The sequence below is a fragment of the Myotis yumanensis genome, unplaced genomic scaffold (genome assembly GCF_028538775.1).
Source record: "Myotis yumanensis isolate MYYU_CA2020_CCGP unplaced genomic scaffold, mMyoYum1.0.hap1 SCAF_21, whole genome shotgun sequence".
NCBI lineage: Eukaryota > Metazoa > Chordata > Mammalia > Chiroptera > Vespertilionidae > Myotis > Myotis yumanensis.
In genome coordinates, this window is record NW_027223772.1 from 3,770,999 (window position 1) to 3,792,897 (window position 21,899).

Sequence of the window (21,899 nt, forward strand, 5' to 3'; positions counted from 1 at the left end):
TCATGTGTTTGGCAATAGATTCCATAGGCTAATAGGCTATCTGCTCTATCACCATACCTTTCTCGACTGTTGGGAGTGCATTGAGCTCAGCCTTTTCATTCTTCTCCCACACTCAATATGCTAGCTAGAGCACATTTTCTATCGGGTTATGGAAGGCTGATCAAGTAGAGGAGCCAGACAAGGAAATAAGAGTGTTTGGGTGTGACCCTTTATTCTCTTCTCTTCTCCTTTATCAGGTTCCTTCATCCATTCAGTGCCCAGGCACGAAGTACCTGATATTTTAGAAGTGCATCTGCCTCATGCTCAGCCCCAGGATGCTGGAGTGTACTCGGCCAGGTACATAGGAGGAAACCTCTTCACCTCGGCCTTCACCAGGCTCATAGTCCGGAGTAAGTGATTGAGAGGCCACTGTCTGTGATGGCATAGTTGTTAGGATTTTTATTTGCAAGTAAACTGACTCTGGCACCTAAACCAAAACTAGGGATTGGTTGGAAGTATACTAAGGGCTCTTAGAAAATTGATGGAAAAGCCAACAAGCAAGTTTTCAGAAAAGATAGGCTCCAGGGAAGATCTGGGGCTCAGCACTGGTGGGGAAGAGTAGTCTTTCTCTCTAGGATGCCACCTACCATTTCCCTAACTTAAATTCAGTAACGTTTCTTTTACTTACAAGTTTTGAATTCCCATGATAAAGAATAAAATTGGTGTCACATATGTCAGATGTCATTTGCCTAGAGCAGTGGTCGGCAAACTGCGGCTCGCGAGCCACATGCGGCTCTTTGGCCCCTTGAGTGTGGCTCTTCCACAAAATACCGACTTCTGCGCATGGGCCACGAAGTTTCAATCGCACTGTACATGCGTGCCCGCACGTGGTATTTTGTGGAAGAGCCACACTCAAGGGGCCAAAGAGCCGCATGTGGCTTGCGAGCCGCAGTTTGCCGACCACTGGCCTAGACCAGCAAGATATAGACAAGGGTGGAGCCACATACTCCGGTGCAGGCACTGGGACCTCACACTTGAATAGCAGCACCACTCCCATACAAAGGGGGAATCGTGACCTGGTCAGTCTCCTGAGAGGTATCCTAAGGGGGTGAGGTGGGCCTGCTGGGTTGCTCTAATACCTGGTTAAACATCAATTCTCCTGTAAATCCCACAACTTCCAGATCATTTAACTCTCAAGTGTGGTTTCTATTTTCAGTTTGAAAAGTGCAAGAGTTAGAACTAGTGAAAACCACCCTTCACCCCATTATAACTATCAAAGTGGGAAGTGACCATCATCAGTAGTTTTTACACAAAATTGATCTGTAGGAAGCAACAAATTGCCCCTGAATCTTCCCCAGCTATGTCAGGTATTCATGATATTAACACATTGAGGGCAGATCATGAGCATTCTTGTGTTTTCACATTACACAGTGTTTTACATAAATGTTAAAGGCATGCCTTAAAATTAAATACCCATTGCATTTTGAAGTTATTTATTACATGTTCTTACAAGCTAATATCTTTTTAAAGTATGCTACTTTGTAGAATGTTTTTTTGTACTCGTTCAATAGAAACTTATCTGGCCACTGGGTAAAGCTAGCAATAAAACTACTGGTGCACAATGTGTTAAGAACTCAGGTTTCAGGTCTAAGTACTTGGGTTGCTTTGTCATTCCTCTAATAATTGGGATCTCTGACTCATGAGGAGTATTTTGCTTTGCATGATATTCACTCATTCACATATTCAGCAAATAGTGTTGATTTTAACTGTGTCAGGCATTGTATTGGTGTTGAGAATACAAGAATCATAAGATGAGCCACTGTTCCTTAGATAATTACCAAATAGAGTGGCTACATACATAAGTAGATATTGCAAAATGACAATAGACTTATGGAAAGTGTGGTTCATCTCATTTGTGCAGGTAAAATCCCTTTTATTCCACTACACTCATGGAGAGTCTGAATGGCAAGGACACAATTTAGATTCATTTCTTAGATAGTTTCTCTCCAGGCTGATACAGCACCATGCACCTCGGTGCTCAGAGTCTGGGTTAAATGGGCAGATTTTCCAGCAGTATCAGAAACCTCAGCTATTGATACAAGGTAAAAAGTTTAAAGCTTTTAGAAAACAACTCAGCACAGACTAGAATTTAAAACTCAACTGAACTTTTAAGATAAGGCAAAAGACTTCAAGCACATTTTGATCTTCAAGTTGTCTCTTCCTCAGATCGCCGGGAGCACATGTTTATTCTCTTTTGCTCTTAGGGAGTAGTTCAGTGAACCTGTTTTAGAATTACTGCCAATAAGTAAACTCGTTCTAAGAAATGTGAGTTTGGATACAATCATGGCATTTAAAAGTATTTCCCCCCAGAATGACCTCTCTGATGTTTAGGCATTCGGAGGTGTCTGTCCACTTCTCCTGACTGTAGGGTGTCTCTCTTCAGGATGAACGAAGCCTAGGAAGAGTCAGTGCTTGAAGACTGTGTAGTAAAAATCACGCTGCTTATGTGTATAGGGGTTATTTTTAGTATAAATTCTCTCCCGGACAAAAGATTCCCCACAAGCATTAAGTTTACAGGATTTCTCTCTGTAGGCCGTGAATCCGTGGTTTCCTAAAATACAAAACCATGAGGCTTGTGAAGAAAAGAACAAAGCCTAATTGCATATCATTGCTTAGCAGCAAACTCTTCTCCTGACTGCTCCATCCCCAATCATTCCCTTGGGCTTTATTCTCTCCTCCTTCCCAGGATTCCATGCAAAGTGGGACAGGTCTAATGTTCGGTGTAAAACTAGAGACATAGTTTAATGGGACAGGAAGCCTATTTACATTTCCAGATTTTTCCATCATTAGTCTTCACTGTCCACATAACCTGTGGTCAGGCTCTTAAGAAATCGCTAATTGTGCAGAATAATTTTCCCCTTTCTACACTAAGGCATGTAAATATTAGCTTTTAGACATTTTGTAGCTCTATCTAGTAAGTGGAAGCCTGAAGGAAAAGGTCTGTGTTGACAGTCTTCCTGATTATTTTAGAGAAAATACTGATAACCAGGAATTCTTGCCAAAGAAATTACAAGGTTACATTGACTATAGGCACAGGTCCAAGCTTCACCATCATGAAAATAACATTCAGAGACCAAGAGTGCAGAAGAAAAATTAAATAAAATTTAATTTTATTTAATAAAATAAAATTTAAAATTCAACACCCCATATATACACACACACACACACACACACACACACACACACACACACTGAGTGACCAGATTATTATGACTGGCCAGATTACAATGACCACCCCATCAGTACTTCGTTGGGCCACCTTTTGCCTTCAGTACTGCAGCGATTCTTCTTGGCATTGACTCCACGAGATGTTGAAAGGTGATGTGAGGAATCTGACACCATGCCTGATGAATAGCACTGTCCAGTTCTGTGAGATTTGATGGTTGTGGAACCAGCTGCCTGATGGCTCTTTTAACTTCGTCCCACCAATGCTCAATTGGATTGAGATCGGTGATTGTGGGGGCCACCTAAGCAAGGTAAAGTCACCCTCATGGTCTTGAAACTACTCCTGCACAATACGAGCACCGTGGCATGGCGCATTGTCTTGTTGTGAAAAGCCATCTCCATTGGGATACGCCATCAACATGATAGGATGAACTTGATCAGCAACGATACTTAGGTATGTTGTGCTATTCAGACGTTTATAATGGTCTGGCACTCTAGCAACTTCAGCGTGAAATTATAGCTAATTTGCCTGCAAACGTCAAGTGGTTATAATAATCTGGCCACTCAGTGTATATCGGAAGGTATCCTTAGACCTAATTAACAATCTAAAGTCACCAAGTGCTGGAGAGAAGTAGTCAAGAAATATGAATCCAGAAGCATTTTACCATCCTTGTACTTTAGGTTTGTGTATCTTGTTTCACTTTTTTTTTCTGCCTGGAAAATGGGTGGATGCTGCTAGCATCTGCTTCCCCTTTTGGTCATATCCCTTCTCCACATTATACCAGAGGTTCTCAAACTCTAACTTGTATCAGAATCATCTGGGAGAGTTGTTAAGTCTCGATTGCTAAACCACCACCACAGTTTCTCATCAGGAGGTTGTGGGTTGGGAGTCTGAGATTTGCATGACTAACAGTCTCAGGTGATGGAGATACTGCTGTTTAAGGACCACACTTTGGAAATCACTGTTCTAGGCTCTAACCTCACCTGCAGCTCTGCCAGCACATGGTGCTCTCTTCTTGGCCTCGCCTTCACTTGGAGCACACCACAGTCTTATCTTCCTTGCTACTTAGGTCAAGCATGTCAAACTCGCGGCCCACGGGCCACATGCCTCATTTCTTTGGCTTGTGTTAGCCTTTGAGTTTGACATGCTTGACTTAGGTGGTCCTGCAGATTCCGCTCACATACCACCTCCTCTGAGAAGCCTACCTTTATGCCCTCTTCCATCCCCAAGACAGAATTAGGTACTTTTTGTCTTTGTTTCTATCACTATTTTTTGTTAACATATCTATTTCCCACATTAAACTATTAGCCTTTAAAGAGCAAAGATTGTATTTTGTTTATATTCGTTCACTCGGGTCCTCTGAAATGACTGACATATAGCAGGTTTGTTGTCAATGTGCGTTACTCACCACAGCCTTGTTTTCCTTAACGAAAGGATGCGAGGCTCAGAAGTGGGGACCTGAGTGTAACCGTGTCTGCACTGCCTGTGTGAACAATGGCGTCTGCCATGAAGACACTGGGGAATGCATTTGCCCTCCTGGGTTTATGGGGAGAACATGTGAGAAGGGTAAGTCAAGAGTACTTGATGAATAAGTTGTGGGTTGAAAAAGACACCACTGGATCTAGAATTTTATATGTGGACAGAGTTGGGAATGGAAGTTAAATGGCCTCTGCTAGGCATACGGTACCTTTGTGTGAGTTAGAAAAAGGTGCCCTTTCCTAAGAGATTTTTATTGCCAACTACTGGAAAGTTTCAATACATAAACGAATCTGCAATGTCTGTGATGCGAATGCACCCCCTAGGTGTGTGCTGTGCACAGCCTGCATAATTGTGGGTGTGGCTCTGAGATCCTCTCTGTGGGGCACTTTCATGGTCTATAAAATGTATGTTCACCCTGCCCGTACCACAGCTCTGAGATTGGATTATTTCCATGTTCAGTGGTCTAGGAGAGACCCTTTAAGAGAAGAATTACACATTTCAAAGGGTTGTATGCTTGACTCTGAATCGCCTTTTTCTCCCCCAAAAAGCTTGCGAACGGCACACATTTGGCAGAACTTGTAAGGAACAGTGTAGTGGACCAGAGGGATGCAAGTCCTACGTGTTCTGTCTCCCGGACCCCTATGGGTGCTCCTGTGCCACTGGCTGGAAGAGCCTGCAGTGCAATGAAGGTATGCACCCCACCCCCACTCTGTCCCTGCACAGGAAGAGTTCTGGCAGGGACACAAGGAGGTCTGGCTTGCTGAGCAACAAGGTTTGAATCACAGATGATTTATTGAAAGTTAATTATCATTCACATGAAGACTCTGGACCTCATAGAAAGTGCTTCTCATACACCTCACCTGGGATCTTATTAAAACAGAGTCTGATTTCATGGATCTGGGCTGGGGCCAGAGGTTCTGCCTTTCTAACAAGCTCCCACATGTGCCGATGCTGTTGGTTTTCAGACCACACTTGACATTGGAATGTCACTGAGAGCATCATAAATATCAGCACTTTCAGGTCAGATCCAGAATGGATTTGGTGTTTGGTAATTGAGAAAGTTATGATCTACTCTTCTATGGACATTACTCACGCAGTCCTAACTTCAGCTACTCTAAGACACTCTCTGCCCTTTCTAATGTCTACTTTCCCGTTCGATAAGCTACAAAGGTATGTGTTTCCCATCTCCTTTCCAGTGTGTGTTTCATATCTCCTGCAACACAGTAGTAGCTTCACATGAACTGCAGCCAAATATGCCAGATCTTTTCTAATGAGTATTAGTGGAGTGAATTGGCCAGAGCTGAAAGAGTTTTCAGTATTTACCTCACAAACCCAGCTTTTTGCACATCTGGCACAATTGGGAGTTAGGATGGGGCCCCCAGCAACCTGAAAACGGTGTCCTAGGGGTGAGAAGTTCAGTAAAAATATAAGCAAGACACATCTGTAATTGAAAGTTTTCTAGTAGTCACATCTAAAGCATAAAAAAAACAAGTGAAATCATTTTAATATTTCATTTAACTCAATATGCCAAAATATTTCAAGAAGTAACCAATAGGAAAAAGTTTTAATGAGATAGTTTTCATTCCTTTTTCACACTAAGTCTTTGAAATCTCAATTTGGACTAGCTATATTTTAAGTGCTCAGTAGCCATGCATGACTAGTGGCTACCATACTGAACAGCACAGCGTTAGGAGCTTGGAATAAGAGGGCAAAGAGGAGAGTTACACAAAAGCAAGCTGCAGCTGCTACAAACCTCACTCACGTCCCTGTAGATGTTCTATCTGCCCCCGTGGAACACAGAGGGGGCCACAGCAGTGAAGGAATCTTACCTGGTCTGTGAGATGTGCACCTTAAAGCAAAAGGTGCCCCCCAGGTGGAGGCAGATCCAGTTCCCTTAAAAAAAAGAATATTATAAAACTATGCAAATTTAAAAAACACGTGTGTATGTAAACACTGCCAGAAGCCCAGGAGGGGTGCGTGCATGTTAGGAGTCTAGAATATAAGCCTCATCAGTTTCATAGTGAATGTGTCTCTAGATTCAGGTTTATAAGAATATGCATATTGACTCATCCCAGCCATGCCAGGCTTGACTCAAGAAATCACTATGATTTTATGAACTGGAAATTTCTAGTGTTCTCCCCCCAGACTCCTTCCTAAGACCTCCAATCACCTATGTGCTAGACTCTTTGATATTGTCCGTTAGGTCCCTGCACACTAATCATTTCTTTCTAACATTTCCTCTATGTTCTTCAGACTGGATATCTATTGATTGAACTTAAAATTCATTGACTCTCTCTTCTGTTATCTCCACTCTGCTGCTAAGTCCACATAGTAACATTTTCTATTTCAGTTGTCTAGTTCTAGAATGGTTTTTTTGTTATTAAAATATTTTTATTCAACTTATTGGGCTGACCTTGGTTAATAAAACTATATAGATTTCAGGTGTCTAATTCTATAATACATCATTCAAATATTGTGTGTTCATCACTCAAGTCAAGTCTCCTTCCATCATCATTTATCACTCCTGTTCCCTCTTCTGTCTCCCCCGTATACCCTCCTTCCATTCCCAGTGGTAATCACTATACTGTTGTCTGTATCTATGATTGGTTTTTGTTTATTTTGCTTAATTCCTTCATTTTTTCACCCAGTCCCCCAGCACCCCACCCCTCCAAAAACTGTCAGTCTGCTTTCTGTATCTACAAGTCTATTTCTATTTTGTTTGTTTATTGATTTTGTTCATTAGATTTTTACATATAAGTGAAATCATATGGTATTTGTCTTTCTCTGATTGGCTTCTTTCACTTAGTGTAATACTCTCCTGGTCCATCCCTGGTGTTGCAAAAGGTAAAATTTCCTTCTTTTTTATGGCCAAGTAGTACTCCATTGTGTAAATGTACTACAGTATTTTCGTTGTTAATTCTCACCCGAGGTTATTTTTCATTGATTTTTAGAGAGGGTAGAAGGGAGGGAAGGGATGGGTGGGGGGAGAGAAACATCGATATGAGAGAGACACACCTTGATTGGTTGCCTCCAGCATATGCCCCTTGGGGCTGGGGAACAAACCTGCAACCCAGGTAGGAGCCTTGATCAAGAATCAAACCCACAACCTTTTGGTGTGTGGACTGATGCTCTATCACTGAGCCACACTGGCCAGGGCAGTCTTGCAGCTTTTTTTATCTATTCTTTACTGATGGACACTTGGGCTGCTTCCAAATCATGACTATTGTAAATAATGCTGCATTGAACATAGGGGTGCATATATTCTTTTGAATCAGTGTTTTGAGTTTCTTTGGATATATTTCCAGAGGTGAAATTGCTGGATCATAAGGCAGTTCCATTTTTAATGCTTTGAGGTGACTTGATACTGCTCAACAGTGTATGAGGATTCTCTTTTCTCCACATCTTCACCAACACTTGTTGTTTGTTCATTTATTGATGATAGCCATTCTGACAGGTGTGAGGTGATAACTCATTGTGGTTTTAATTTGCATCATTTCTTTGATGATTAGTGACATTGAACATATGTTAATTGTCTATTGTCCATCTGTATTTCCTCTTTGGAGAAGTCTCTATTCAGGTCCTTTGTCCATTTTTTAATTGCACTTTTTGTTGAGTTGTATAAGTTTTTTTATTATCAGATGTATCATCAACAAATATGTTCTTCCATTCCGTGGGTTATCTTTTCATTTTCTTGCTGGTTTCCTTTGCTGTGCAAAAACATTTTAGTTTGATGTAGTTCAATTGTTTAGTTTTTCTTTTGATTCTCTTGCCTGAGGAGGCATACCAGAAAAAATATTTCTATGAAAAATGTCTGAGATTTTACTGCCTATGTTTTCTCCTATGATTTTTATGGTTTTGAGACTTATCTTTAATCCATTTTGAGTTTATTCTTATGGATTGTGTTCACACATATCTCCAATTTTCTCAGTGCCATTTATTGAATAGACTATCTTTGTATATTTTTGTGTCTTTTGTTGAATGTTAATTGACCATAAAGGCAAGGGTTTGTTGCTGGACTCTCTTTTCTGTTCCATTGACTTATATCTGTTTTTATGCCAGTGCTATGCTGTTTTGATTACTATGACCTTGTATAATTTGATATCAGGTAATGTGATTCTTCAAACTTTTTCTTTCTCAGGATTGCTGTGGCTATTTCTGGTCTTTTGTAATTCCATATAAATGTTTGGACTATTTGTTCTAGTTCTGTGAAATATGCCATTGGTGTCTTGATAGGAATTGTGTTCAATCTATAGACGGTTTTGGGTAGTATGGACATTTTAATGATGTTAATTCTTCCCATTCATGAACATGGCATATGCTTCCACTTATTTGGATCTTCTTCACTTTCTTTTTTACAGTGTCTTATAATTTTATGAATTCTTTCCTAGGTATTTTATTAGTTTTTGAAGCAATTGTGAATGGGATTATTTTCATAGTTTCTCTTTCTGATAGCTTGGTGTATAAAAATAAAACAATTTCTAGATATTTATTTTGTATCCTACTTTACTGAATTTATTTATCAGGTCTAGTAGTTTTTTGTTTGTTTGTTTGTTTGGTGGAGACTTTAGGGCAAGGGTGGGGAACGTCTGGCTTGTGGGCTGTATTAGACCCACAAAATCATTTAGTCTGGTCCTATCAAAGCATTAGGGGTGAGTTATTAAATCTTTGACCAAATAAAGCAGGCTAATTTTTTTAAGTGGATAATGTTTTTTTTTAAATTTTGTCCATGGTTTATTGATAATATTACAGCATAGAAAAATATTCAAACTGTGTCACGTGGTGTTTTGAAATTCATCCCAATTGTAGGCTGAGGGACCTGCAGGTTGGACAGACTGCCCAAGTCCAAGAGCTTCAGCATTTCCTTAGTGTCAGGGTCAACTTCAATGATCTCCTGAGCCAGGGCGGAGACCTCAGGGACATAGTTATCCTCCTCTCCCTCTCCCTCTGCCTCTCCCGCAGCTTGATGGAGATGCCTCTCACGGGCCTCTCTGAATCCGCCTCATCAGATGGGCGACATAGCCCCCATCTTGTTTCAGAGCTTCTTGCTGGGATTAATGGCGACCTCCTTGCTCACGCGCTTGTTGGTGTGGAAGTCGTTGCCCAGGCGTGTGGAGTACTTCTCCATGATGACCCGGGCCACCTTCTTCACGGTTTTGTTGCGAACGCAGCCCATGTTGGCGGGTCCCTAGTGAAAGAGGAAACCAGGTTGATAATTTTGTATGGGCTGTGAAGGGTGTTATAAATATCCAAGAGGCCCTTGGCAGAAAAAGGTTCCCCATCCTTGCGCTAGGGTTTTTACATACAGTATCATGTCATTTGCAAATAATGACCGTTGTACTTCTTCCTTTCCGTGGTTTCATTTATCTTTTGTATTTTTTTTAGGCTCTATTGCATTTATTTCTGCTCTGATCTTTATTATTTCCTTCCTTCTACTCACTTTGGGATTTGTTTGTTTATTCTTTTTCAAGTTACATTAAGTGTAAAGTTAGATTGCTTATTTGAGGTTTTTCTTGTGTTGAGGAAGGCCTGTAATGCTGTGAAATTTCCTACTAGGATTGCTTTAACTGTGTCCCATACATTTTGGATTGTTGTGTTCGCATTTTCATTTGTTTCAAGGTATCTTTTGATTTCTTCCTTGACCTCATTATTGACCATTCATTGTTTACTAATGTTTAGCTTTCATGTCTTTGTATGTTTTTCAGTTTTTTTCTTGTTATTGATTTCTAGCTCCATACTATTATGGTCAGAGAAGATGCTTGATATGATTTCAATCTGAGACTTGTTTTGTGTCCTAACATGTGGTCTATCTTACAAAATGTTACATGTGCACTTGAAGAGAATGTATATTCTGCTGCTTTGGGGTGAAATGCTCTGATGATATCAATTAAATCTATCTGATCTAGTGTGTCATTTAAGGCGGCTGTTTTCTTGTTGATTTTCTGTCTGGAAGAACTATCCATTTATGTCAATGAGGTGTTATAATCCCCTACTGTATTGCTGTTAATCTCTTCCTTTATGTTCATCAAGATTTGCTTTATATGTTGAGGTGCTCCTATGTTGGGTGCATAAATGTTTACATCCTCTTGTTGGATTTATTATTATGTAGTGTCCTTCTTTGTTTCTTATCATAGCCTTTGTTTTAAAGCCTATTTTGTCAGATACATAAATATTTCTGCCCTAGCTTTTATTTCTTTTCCATTTGCATGAAATATCTTTTTTTCTGTCTCTTTATTTTAGTCTGTGTGTATCTTTCATTCCGAGTTGAGTCTCTTGTAGACAGCATATATATGGGTTTTGTTTTCTTATACATTTTGCTATCCTATGTCTTTTGATTGGATCATTTAAGCCATTTACATTTGAAGTGATTATTGCTAGGTTTGTATTCTGAGAGGTGTAAGGTGATATCTCATTGTGCTTAGGGTTAGGGCTGCCTCTGCTGTGTGCAGAAAGGATCAAGCTGTGCACCAAGGCTGGCTTTTACCAGAACTGCGCCTGGTAGCAGGTCAGCAAAAGTCCCAAGGCACCCTAAGATCTGCCTCTGCTTGCCGGCTGCCTGCTAGCTCAGTCACTGCAAGGGCCTCTGGCAGTACTCAAGTTGCATGAGTTCAGTTCTCCAGGTGGTCACCAGGTAGGGGTGAGTGGTATTCACCAGATTGATACAGGTTCAAACTCATTGCCAGTCCTGGGTCTGAGGTCACTCAGCAAATTTTCCAGGGTATACCAAGTCTAGCTGTCACCCACTAGGTGCTCACACACCTTTGTGGTGGGGGTGGTCTCATGGAGTCATCACGGTGAGGCCAGCAGAGTTCATCAGGCCCAGATAGACCAAGATTTGGCCTCATGAAGGGAGGGCTCTGCACTAGTTGGGTGTGTGAGGGAAAATGGCTTCTATCCTAGAGCCACACAGCTCAGCCTGCCAGGAGCCGGAGCTAAATAGGGCAAGGTTGCTGGGAATCAGGATGATGGGGCTGGTTGATTTCCTATGATGTGGAGGTATTGTTCAGTGTTGGGGGAAGGCGGGAGGAGTGATGCCCACCACAAAGCCACACAACTCAGTCTGTCTCAGATTCTGTCCAGACCTCAGCAGGGCAGGGCCTACCATGAGTTGAGAGGGTATGGCACCTGTAGTCCACAGGGCGGGGCTAGAGGATCTCCCATCAGGGGAGGCACCAGTTAGTTTCATGGGAAAGTGGGGGGGAATAGCCCTGCCCCAAAGCCACACCACTCAGTCACTGACACCCCCGCAGTCTGCCCAGACCTCTACACTCTGGCCTAGGCAGCTGACTCCAGTGCAGGCAGCAGACTCCTTACTTGGGTATGACCTCGGCAGGGTGGGGGGACAGGGAGCCCAAGTGTGGGGTTATTGCATTCCCCTAGGCCCTTGGTTGGCAAACTGCGGCTCGCGAGCCACATGCGGCTCTTTGGCCCCTTGAGTGTGGCTCTTCCTAAGCCTTAGGAGTACCCTAATTAAGTTAATAACAATGTACCTACCTATATAGTTTAAGTTTAGAAAATTTGGCTCTCAAAAGAAATTTCAATCGTTGTACTGTTGATATCTGGCTCTGTTGACTAATGAGTTTGCCGACCACGGCCCTAGGCTAATGCCATAAGGAGGGGAGTGCTCCACCATACGAGACAGATGGTGTCTGTGGTGCAGCAGAGTTATTCAACACAGGGTTCCGGGCAGTTGTCCTCCAGGCGTTCTCCCCAGAGCCATAAACTCCAGCTCTCCTCCCACAACTCCAGCCTGATCTGATCTCCCTCGGCCTGAGCCCAGGGTGAGTGGCTGTGAATGAGATTTTGTGTGTTGGCTCTTAGGAGGATGCCTGGTCTCTAGCGGACACTGTAGCTCCCTGGAAGACAATCCCCACCAATTTTAACAGCCAGGTTTTATGTTGGTGTCTCTTCCCAGCTCTGGTGCTCTTGGCTATGGAGCCCGGCATGGAGATGAAACCCCACACTCCTCAGGGGGAACCTTTGCAGCTGAGGTAGCCCTCCAGCCTCTCAGCCACTGCCCATGGGTGTGGGGGACAGCCTTTTTTGTATCTCCGCCTTTCCTACCAGTCTTGATGTGGCTTCTTCGGTAAATCCTTGGTTAGAAGACTTCTGTTTCACTAGTCTTCAGTTGGTTATTTAGGTTGATTTTTCTGTATTTTTGTTGTAATTCCAGTTTGGTCCTGGGAGGAGGTGAGTGTAACATTCACCTAGTCTGCTGCCATCTTGGATCCTCTTTTGGCTATTTTTTTTAGTTTCTATGTCTATGCTGAGATTTCTCATTGTTTCATTTGTTGTGAGCATATTTTCCTTGCTCTCACTGAGCATAATGATTATAGTTGCTTTACAATTTTTGTCTACCGTTTCTAACATCTTTGATAATTTGGCCTCATGAAGTTATCAAGGTTGGTCTTTGTTTATTTTTTCTTATGTTGAGTAATTTGGACTTGTGTCTTGGACACTGTAAATGTTACATTGTGGAGACTATATTCCTTTGAGGGGTGTTGACTTCATTTTAGCAAACTATTAACTTGGTAGGACTAAAACGGAAAACTCTGACTCTTAGTCATCAGCTCAAACTCAGTTCAGTTCTTTTATTCTTAGCTGGGCAGCTTTGAATCTGCACTTAACATGTGTGGTTCAGGGACCAGCCAAAGATTTGGGAGTTTGCCCTTCTTGCTCCCCCTTTCTAGATTTTCTCTCTCACTTTCCAATGGCCATGGTTGTCCTGACTGTGTCTTCTTGTTCTTCAGGTCAGTAAACTACAGGTTTTCTTTGGAGTTTAGTTTCCCTACTTGGTATCGACTGTACCCAGCCATTAGACTAAAAGCTTAAAAATGGGAAACACCTGATTCCCATCTTCCAAATTTTAATTCCCCTTTAGAATCTGTCTGGTTCCAACTCCCACTCTTCATTGCTTTCAGGTAGTTTTTTAAAAAAAAATATAGTTGTTATTTATAAGAAGGGTGACCTGGTAAGAGCTTGTTCAACTCTCATAGAAGCAGAATTTCCTAACCCCTTAAGTTCCTGGTAATTCAGATAAACAATGCAGATAAAACACATACTGCTTTAAATGAGTTGATTGGAGAGAAAATGAAACTAGCCACCTACAGCCTGAATGTTTTCCTTCTCCTGTTTCAGCACTGGTTTTTGATGTCTTTGTTTACAGCATGCCAGCCTGGGTATTATGGGCCAGACTGTAAGCTCAGGTGCAGGTGCACCAACGGGGAGATCTGTGATCGGTTCCAAGGATGCCTCTGCTCTCCAGAACGCCAAGGGCTCCAGTGTGAGAAAGAAGGTAAAGCAAGGTAACACTGTAGTCATAGCAACGTTCAGCACATCTGAACCAAGGTTTCTGGAATCATTCTTGCCCCCAAAGCCCAAAATTCTCAAACCAATTCTGTTTCCATCTAAAAGTTGGACCTAGGTTTTAAAGGAAAGCTTTCTGATTCTTTTCTATGGACCTTTATACTGGCTCTCATCCTTTGTTTTTTCTTTTTCTAGAAATAAATCATGTGCTCTTTATAGCACATTAAGTGATAACTGGCCAGCTGACAGCTCTGCCTATCTCTTCTGCTCCCTTCTCTGGGACCATCCTTTTCTCTAGATATACACAACAGGGAAAAACTACTTTAGAGGGATTTAGACAAAGGATTTTTTAAAAAAAAGATATAAAAAATAGAAAAGATTACCCTCAGAATGAAATGGTAAATAATTCTAGTTCAGAAATTACCTGGAACAGAGGTAAGCAAACACTAAGCCATAGATCATAGCTGCTTCACTCTTTTTTTAACATCTTTATTGAGATACAATTTTTATACCTTAAATTTATTCCCTTAAAGTTATTCAATGGCTTTTAGTATATTTACGGAGTTGTGCGACCATTGCCATAATTTAAGTGTAGCATATTTCCATTATGCCAGAAGAAATCTTATACCTGTTAGCAGTAACTCTCATTCTTCCCTCCTTCCAGCCCCTGGTGACTATTAACTTTCTGTCTGTACAGATTTGCTTATTCTTGACTGGTTAGACCAGTTATACTATAAGTGAGATCATACAGTATGTGGTCTTTTGTGGCTGGCTTTTTCACTTATCATACTGTTTTTGAGTTTTATCTGTGTTGTAGCATATATCGGTACTTCATTCCTTCTGAATTGCCCCTCCATCTGTTGTCATAAAGAAAACTATTGGAACACAGCCACACCCATTTGTTTACAAGATATGGTGTATGGCTGCTTTTACACAAGTTGAATAGTTACCACTGAGAACAGATACGAGGGAAATACCAACAGTTGTTTTCTCAAAGGCTTTAGCTTGTCAGCTTTATACTTTCCCTTCTGTCCCCAGCGTTTGGACGTTGTTACAGGGCAGGAACCTGGGAGGGTCTAGCTAGGGAAGGAAATGCTCTGGGCTACTAGAGGAATGGATTGAAATGGAGAACTAAGAAGCTTTAGGAGTTGAATTTTCTATTTTACTCCTTCCTTTCTGTTCTCAGGCTGATGTTGCAAAAAGTGTGAGAAATCTCAGCCCTAGATCCAGACCCTCAGCTTCCAGAGAGCAGCCCCCTTTCATTAACACACACCCTCCCACCCTCCACCTGCACATCCAGCTTCACCTGCACCCAACTGAAGAAAATGCAAGGGACAGTGAAAGAAAGAAATGGTTTAGAAGTGTCAAAGCACTTTTTAAAATTCCTACATAAGGAACTACTTAAGCTGAAAAATTTAATGAGCTTTCTAACCTCTCTAAGTCTACCGATATGTCAAGGACTTACCTCTGTAGTCATAGGCCCTTTTGTCTCCTGCTCCACACACTTTACCTGTTTCTTTCTAGGCCTGAGAACTAGGATATCAATATAAAATGTCCCTATTGACATGTTTACCATGACCTCACCTCTCCCACCACCGAGATGAAGCAGCATATGAGTGATGACTGCTCTTGGGCACCTCCATCTCCTAGTAAAGAATGGGTTGAACTGTTTTCAACCACGTCTTGCATTTAATTACAAGTGGTCCAAGGTTCTCTAAGATCCTAGAGTTCAGAATAAAGCTGTTATATTTCAGGATTGTTCATTCTCTACTCTGCAGGTATTAGGCAAGGAATCCTGATGTCTTTGTTGTAACCAGAGGAATATTTTCTTCTTTCAATATTAGAAGCAACATTTTTTTATTTGGCTGTTGACTATACTTTGATCTGGGGAGGGTTATATGTTGCTTTACTTCTTGCATATAACTCTGCCTATTATTTTATTTATTTTTTTAATCCTCATCCGAGGATATTTTTCCATTGATTTTTAGAGAGAGTGGGAGAGAGAGGGAAAGATAGAGAGAAAGGCACGTTAATTGGTTGCCTCCTGCATGCGCCGGGACGTGCAATCGAGGTACGTGCCCTTGAATGGAATAGAATCCAGGACCCTTTGGTCTGCAGGCTGATACTCTATCCACTGAGCCAAACTGGCTAGGGCAAAATCTGCCTATTACTAATCACCTGCCACTTGCAGACTTCCCAGTCAATGAGACATCTCTCACATATCCAAACCAATGTTCCTGGTGTTGATCAGCAGAATCATGGGGTTGTTTGCTGAATGGAAGAACTAGTTTTTGTTCTTATAAAAATTCTCTTAAATAGCAAGAAAGAGGCTGAAAAGTAAGGGCAGGGGATGTATATTATTGGTGCACTGAGGTAGCCCAGCACTATGGTGAACAGTGTGGGCTCTGGATCATCAAGATCTGAGTTTGAATCTGGGCTCTGAGCCTCCCTCTCATCATCTATAAAGTGAGCACCACAATAGGACCCACCTCTCAAGTTTTTATGTTATGAGAAAACAATATAATATTTGGAAAGTTCTTTCCTGGGTGTGACCTGCTAAATGGAAGCTACTTTTATTATTACTATTGCCGTTGTGTTAAAGATTGGATTTCACAGTGCTGTTTTCACCCAGGCAGGCCAAGGATGACCCCAAAGATAGAGGACTTGCCAGATGACATAGAAGTAAACAGTGGTAAATTTAACCCCATCTGCAAAGCGTCTGGCTGGCCACTGCCTGCTAATGAAGAAATGACCCTGGTGAAGCCCGATGGGACAGTGCTCCATGTAAGAGTTATTCTTTTTTTAAATATTTTATTGAATTTTTACAGAGAGGAAGGTAGAGGGATAGAGAGTTAGAAACATCGATGAGAGAGAAACATCGATCAGCTGCCTCCTGCACACCTCCTACTGGGGATGTGCCCGCAACCAACGTACACCTGGTATCTTTCAGTCCGCAGGCTGACGCTCTATCCTCTGAGCCAAACCAGTTAGGGCATAAGAGTTATTCTTAATCTGCCCTCCTGACATCACTAGATACTTTCAGTGTAGTAGTCACCCCACCCAAGGCTGGGTTCCTCTTAGGGCTTGCATCCCCCAGGCTAGGATGCTGTTAGCTTTGACTCCGGACAGACCTGTTCCCACATCTGTGGTTCAGAAACCAGGATCCACAGAATCCCTGAGGTCGGGAGGCATTCCTCGGGTCTCCCTGCCCTTCCCTCTCCCCTCACTGATGGTGCTCACCGCTGGCTCTGGCGCTATGGCAGCTGTTCTTCTTTGCTGGAAAGGACCAAGCTACTTTTTCCATACCTTTCCCCTTTCTCTCCCAACATCCCAAATTTCCCCGTGTCACAAATGATCCCCAGGATGTTGGTGTATTTTCTTAGCTAATTTTTAAAGAAACAGTGATCTTTTATGTCTCTCAAAGATGACTGAAAACCCACTTACCAGGAAGGCAGTGACCTCTTAGGGACGTGGCTGTGTACGGGTACAGAACACGCCATTGCCAATGTCCGCGCGCCAGATGCTCCTGATCCCACTCAAACAACCCGTTAGGTAGTAGAAGCCAGCGGACAGCTTCCCAGCTCTTGTTGGCCTTTCCACAAGGTCATGGGAGCAACAGTTACCTAGTGAGGGCCAACCATACGATCCACCTTCTAACTGAACATCGCCTGTCCCTTTCTGCAGAAGTGGGAACTGGCTGGGTGAAGTTTAGTAACCAAGGAACTGGGCACAAGTGGCAGAGCCGGTATGTGGACTCAGAGCCCTGGCTTTTCCCACACGACCACACTTGACAGCCCTCACACCCTTTGGGAAGCCATGGTATCCTCTCCCCCTGCCATCTCTGTATTGGACCAGAAAGCAGCAAATGTTGCCAGAAGCAGTTTAAGAGGAATTAGACCGCTTGCTTGTAACTATTTACCCCACACGCCCAAACACACAAATACAACCAGCAGGATCTGTGAGGGCGTCAATCCAATATAAACTCTCGGGGCTACTACAATAGCGTTGGAAATGGGCCAGTGATTATACAAGCCTTGCATTGAACTTCTTAATCTCTCCTAGAAAACTTCTTATTAAACAATGAGACGGGGTCAGTGTTATGAACCTTTGTGTTTACGCCTCCCTGGAAGCTTTGATTTTTTTTTTTTTTTTGTATTTGACCTTTCCAGCCAAAAGACTTTAACCACACGGGTCACCTGTCAGTGGCCACCTTCACCATCCACCGGCTGCTGCCCCCTGACTCAGGAGTCTGGGTCTGCAGTGTGAACACCGTGGCTGGGATGGTGGAAAAGCCTTTCAACATTTCTGTGAAAGGTAAGCTCCGCATCCAGAGGAAGAGCTTGTATCCTTGAAGCTTTGTTTATGTTTCGCTGGGTGTTGCTTCCAGATAGGAATGTTATCTGACCGCTAAAATGTCTTTTTGGATCTTTGCCAGGATACTAAGTCTTTACAGTTTTGTTTTGTTTTTATGTGCAGGAAAATGGAAAGGAAGGATTAAGTATATGACCTTCGGGGTCACATAGCCCAGGGATTGATTTTTGTCCCTATTATCTAGTCACTGTGTGTGTGTGTGTGCACCTGGGAAAATGAATTAGCCTCTTCTTTTTTTGTGTGTGTGAATGAAGCTTAGTTTACCTACAGTTCTGGGTTATTGCGAAGGTTTACTAGATATATAAAACACTCGGAATTGTGTCTGGTACAAAGTGTTTGGTCATGTTTATATTTCATCAGAAGCTTCATCGTTGTTGTGACTTCTGACTCCCTACTCATTATTGTAAAGAATTATTTGGAAACTTTTGAAAATTATGCTACTGAATTAACATGAATGATTTTTTCACATATTCAGTGTTGTATTTCTTCTGCTATAAATTTGTCTTTCAAAATTCAAATTAAACTATGTGGGTGTACGTACATTTATAGCTTGAGGACAAGAAATAAAGTGAAGGTAAATTCTAGGTAGGTTGGCTGGTATACATGGATACAAGGAGTCTTAAATATGGAAGTTATTTATGAGTCCGTTTAGACAAAAGTACCCAACACTCTTAGTATATAGTCTTGGAAAGGCAGTGAGATAACTGTTTCACCACCTGCTTCATCTTATTTAATCTTTATAAGAAATTTATGCAATAGATATTGTTATCCCCACTTTACCAGTCAGGAACCAGGCTCAGAGATTTAGCTAACTTGTCTAAGATAGTACGTCTGCTAAGCAACGAATCTTAACTTTGAATCTGGGTTTCCTGACTCCAAACCCTTCACCATTTTGCTTTGTGAGTCTCTTGAATTACAGACGAGGAAGCAAGATGACCAAGGTTGATTTCTATTTGATTCACTTCATTACTTGATTAGGAATCTTTAGGAGAACCAAGAGGTAATTTCTATAAATGAAATGAATGTAAACATAATATTTTATTGTTAAAAGGCCAATCACAGCAATACCACAAACAGAGCCTCATAGATTTGGATTCTCTTCCCAGAGAATCCATGTAAACCACCTCAGAATTCTCAGTATTTTTTGGATTACTGGACAAATCCCAAATCTGATTTACTTGGAGTAATCACATTATCAAAACAATTTCTACGTCATACATGTTCTTGGAAGAAAGAAAACAATATACAAACAAGGCAAATTATATCATTGTTTAAGCTTCTTGTCATGTTTGTTATCCAGGGAAAATAAAAATAAGAATGATTTAAAAACAAACCACATTGCTAAGACTCAGGCAAATCTTATTTTAATGAGAGACATAGCACATGACGTCAGTGCAAGGACACATCTCTAGTTCCAAGTCACCGATGCCTCTTCACTGCCATGTTGATGGACTTTCATAAAATGGGAACAGCCGTTGGGTAAAGTTGTCAGTGTCTTTAACCAGAGTATTTGTAGAAATAGATACTAGGCTTTATTACCAGAGGACAAATTTGTACGACAACTCTGGCAAACTGGCACTACATACTAAAGCTAATCCTACACTTACCCTGTGACCTGGCAATTTTACTCCAAGGTATATGCTCGAAAGACATGTGTGCATATGTTCAAAACAGGCATCTGCAAGAACGTTCCAAGCAGTTTTATTCAGAATACCCCCAAACCGAAATTAACCCAAATGCCCATCACCGCTGGAAGGGATAAGTAGGTTGTGGAGCATTCATGTGTATTACTTGGCTAGGGCCGCTGTAACAAAGGACCACCGACTGGAGCCTTAAAAGACAACAATTGATTTCCTCACAGTTCTGGAGCCTGGAAGTCCAAGATCCAGGTGCCAGCAGAGTTGGTTCCTTCTGAGGCCTCTTAGGCTTGTAGCTGGTCTCCATGTGGTCTTCCCTATGCATGTGTGTGCATCCTAATTTAATGTTTTTATGAGGACAATAGTCATATTGGATTAGGAACTACCCTAATAACCTCATTTTATCTTAATTACCTTCTTAAAGACTTATCTCTAAATACAGTTACATTCTGAGGTTCTGGGGTTTAAGACCTCAACATATGAATTTGGGGGGGATGCAATTCATTCATAACAGTGGAAAACTAAACAATAATAAAAAAAATCCTGCCACATTATGGATGAGACATAATAATGGGCAAAAGAAAGTACATGCTTTATGATTCTATTCTCCTAAAGTTAAAGAACAGGCATAACTAATCTATACTCACAGAAGTTAGGATGGTAGTTCCCTATCGGCTGGGAAGGGACATAAGGTGCCTGGTGCTTTTCGGGGGTGGGGCGGGGAGGGTAGCTGGAAATATTTGCTATCTCAGCCTGGGTAGTGGTTACAAGGGTGTATACATAGGTAAAGTCCTTGAGCTAAATACACTTAAGATTTTTGCACTTTACAAGGTGTACATATCTATAAGAATGATTAGAAGACAAAAAACAAAATGATAAATTACTAAAAGGAAGCTTTTGGAGTAACTTTCTTACCCTTGTAAAATGATCTCTTTTACAAGAGACTGACATTAATGGCTATATTAACATGCATTTCGAGGATTTAAACAAACAGGTGGTCCTATGTGACCATACGAGGGAAGTATGACTTAGTGAATGAATTGACTCACTGTTTTCAGAGTGCTCTCTTCAGAAACTGATCTAAGAAAATGTGTATTCAGACTTACCGGACTTAACACTGGCATAGCCACCTCGTCAGGGCATGCTGTTCAATTAGGCTTCTTACTGCTTTATTATCCTGACCTTAGGCAACCTACTCCTCAGTCTTTATATTTAGTCCATTGGTAAAGGACTATATGTTCTTGGCTTGGGAATATAGCAATAATACAAGGGGGGCGGGGAAAGCGCTCTCATTATGGAGCTTTCATTCCCATAGAGAGATATAAACAATGAACAAATAAATAAGTAAAATGTCTAGTTTGCTGAGATGCTAAGTGCCATGGAGAAGATTAAAACCGAAATGGGGGCAAAGAATGCTGGGTCCGGGCTGGAGAGGTCACTCATCTAAAATGGGACAGGATTCCTGGGTAAAATGGTATTGAGCAAAGACTTGAAGGTCATTTTTACAGATGGTGAGTCAAAACATTAAGACCGAGAGATAAAGTTATTGAACATTGTAATGTCCCCTGAAATCTGAAAGAGTCTACATTATATAATACACACTCTTGTGGAGAAAATAAAACAATTGTGCATTTCTAAGAAGGTCAGGCTAACAGAGCTACAGAACTCACTGGAAATTCAGTTGACAAATAGTGATTCAGCACCTGGTGAACAAACCTACATGGTCTGTTTAGAGTCTACTGCAGTGTTTTAAAACTTTTTTTTTTTTTATCATTATTCATTATGGAGTCCTCTTAGAAATTGTTTCCCAAAACTCTATGCCCACCACTATAAAATGTTAATTAACATCACAGATGTACTGCATATCTGTTTATGTACTGTGGCTCTTCACAAGGCCACAAGCC

At 41.5% G+C, this 21,899-nt stretch overlaps 1 protein-coding gene and 1 pseudogene across 2 annotated transcripts in view; one reads left to right on the plus strand and one right to left on the minus strand.

Annotated features, from left to right (window-relative positions):
• TEK (TEK receptor tyrosine kinase) overlaps positions 1-21,899 on the plus strand; it is a 107,525-nt gene that overhangs the window by 50,593 nt on the left and 35,033 nt on the right. For both annotated transcript variants that reach the window (XM_070400907.1, XM_070400908.1), the window contains exons 4-9: positions 237-389; positions 4,640-4,771; positions 5,233-5,373; positions 13,848-13,976; positions 16,620-16,771; positions 18,157-18,301. In XM_070400907.1, the coding sequence (XP_070257008.1) occupies positions 237-389; positions 4,640-4,771; positions 5,233-5,373; positions 13,848-13,976; positions 16,620-16,771; positions 18,157-18,301 (852 nt within the window). The remainder of the gene's footprint in view (positions 1-236; positions 390-4,639; positions 4,772-5,232; positions 5,374-13,847; positions 13,977-16,619; positions 16,772-18,156; positions 18,302-21,899) is intronic.
• LOC138998886 (small ribosomal subunit protein eS17-like) lies at positions 9,416-9,857 on the minus strand (annotated as a pseudogene).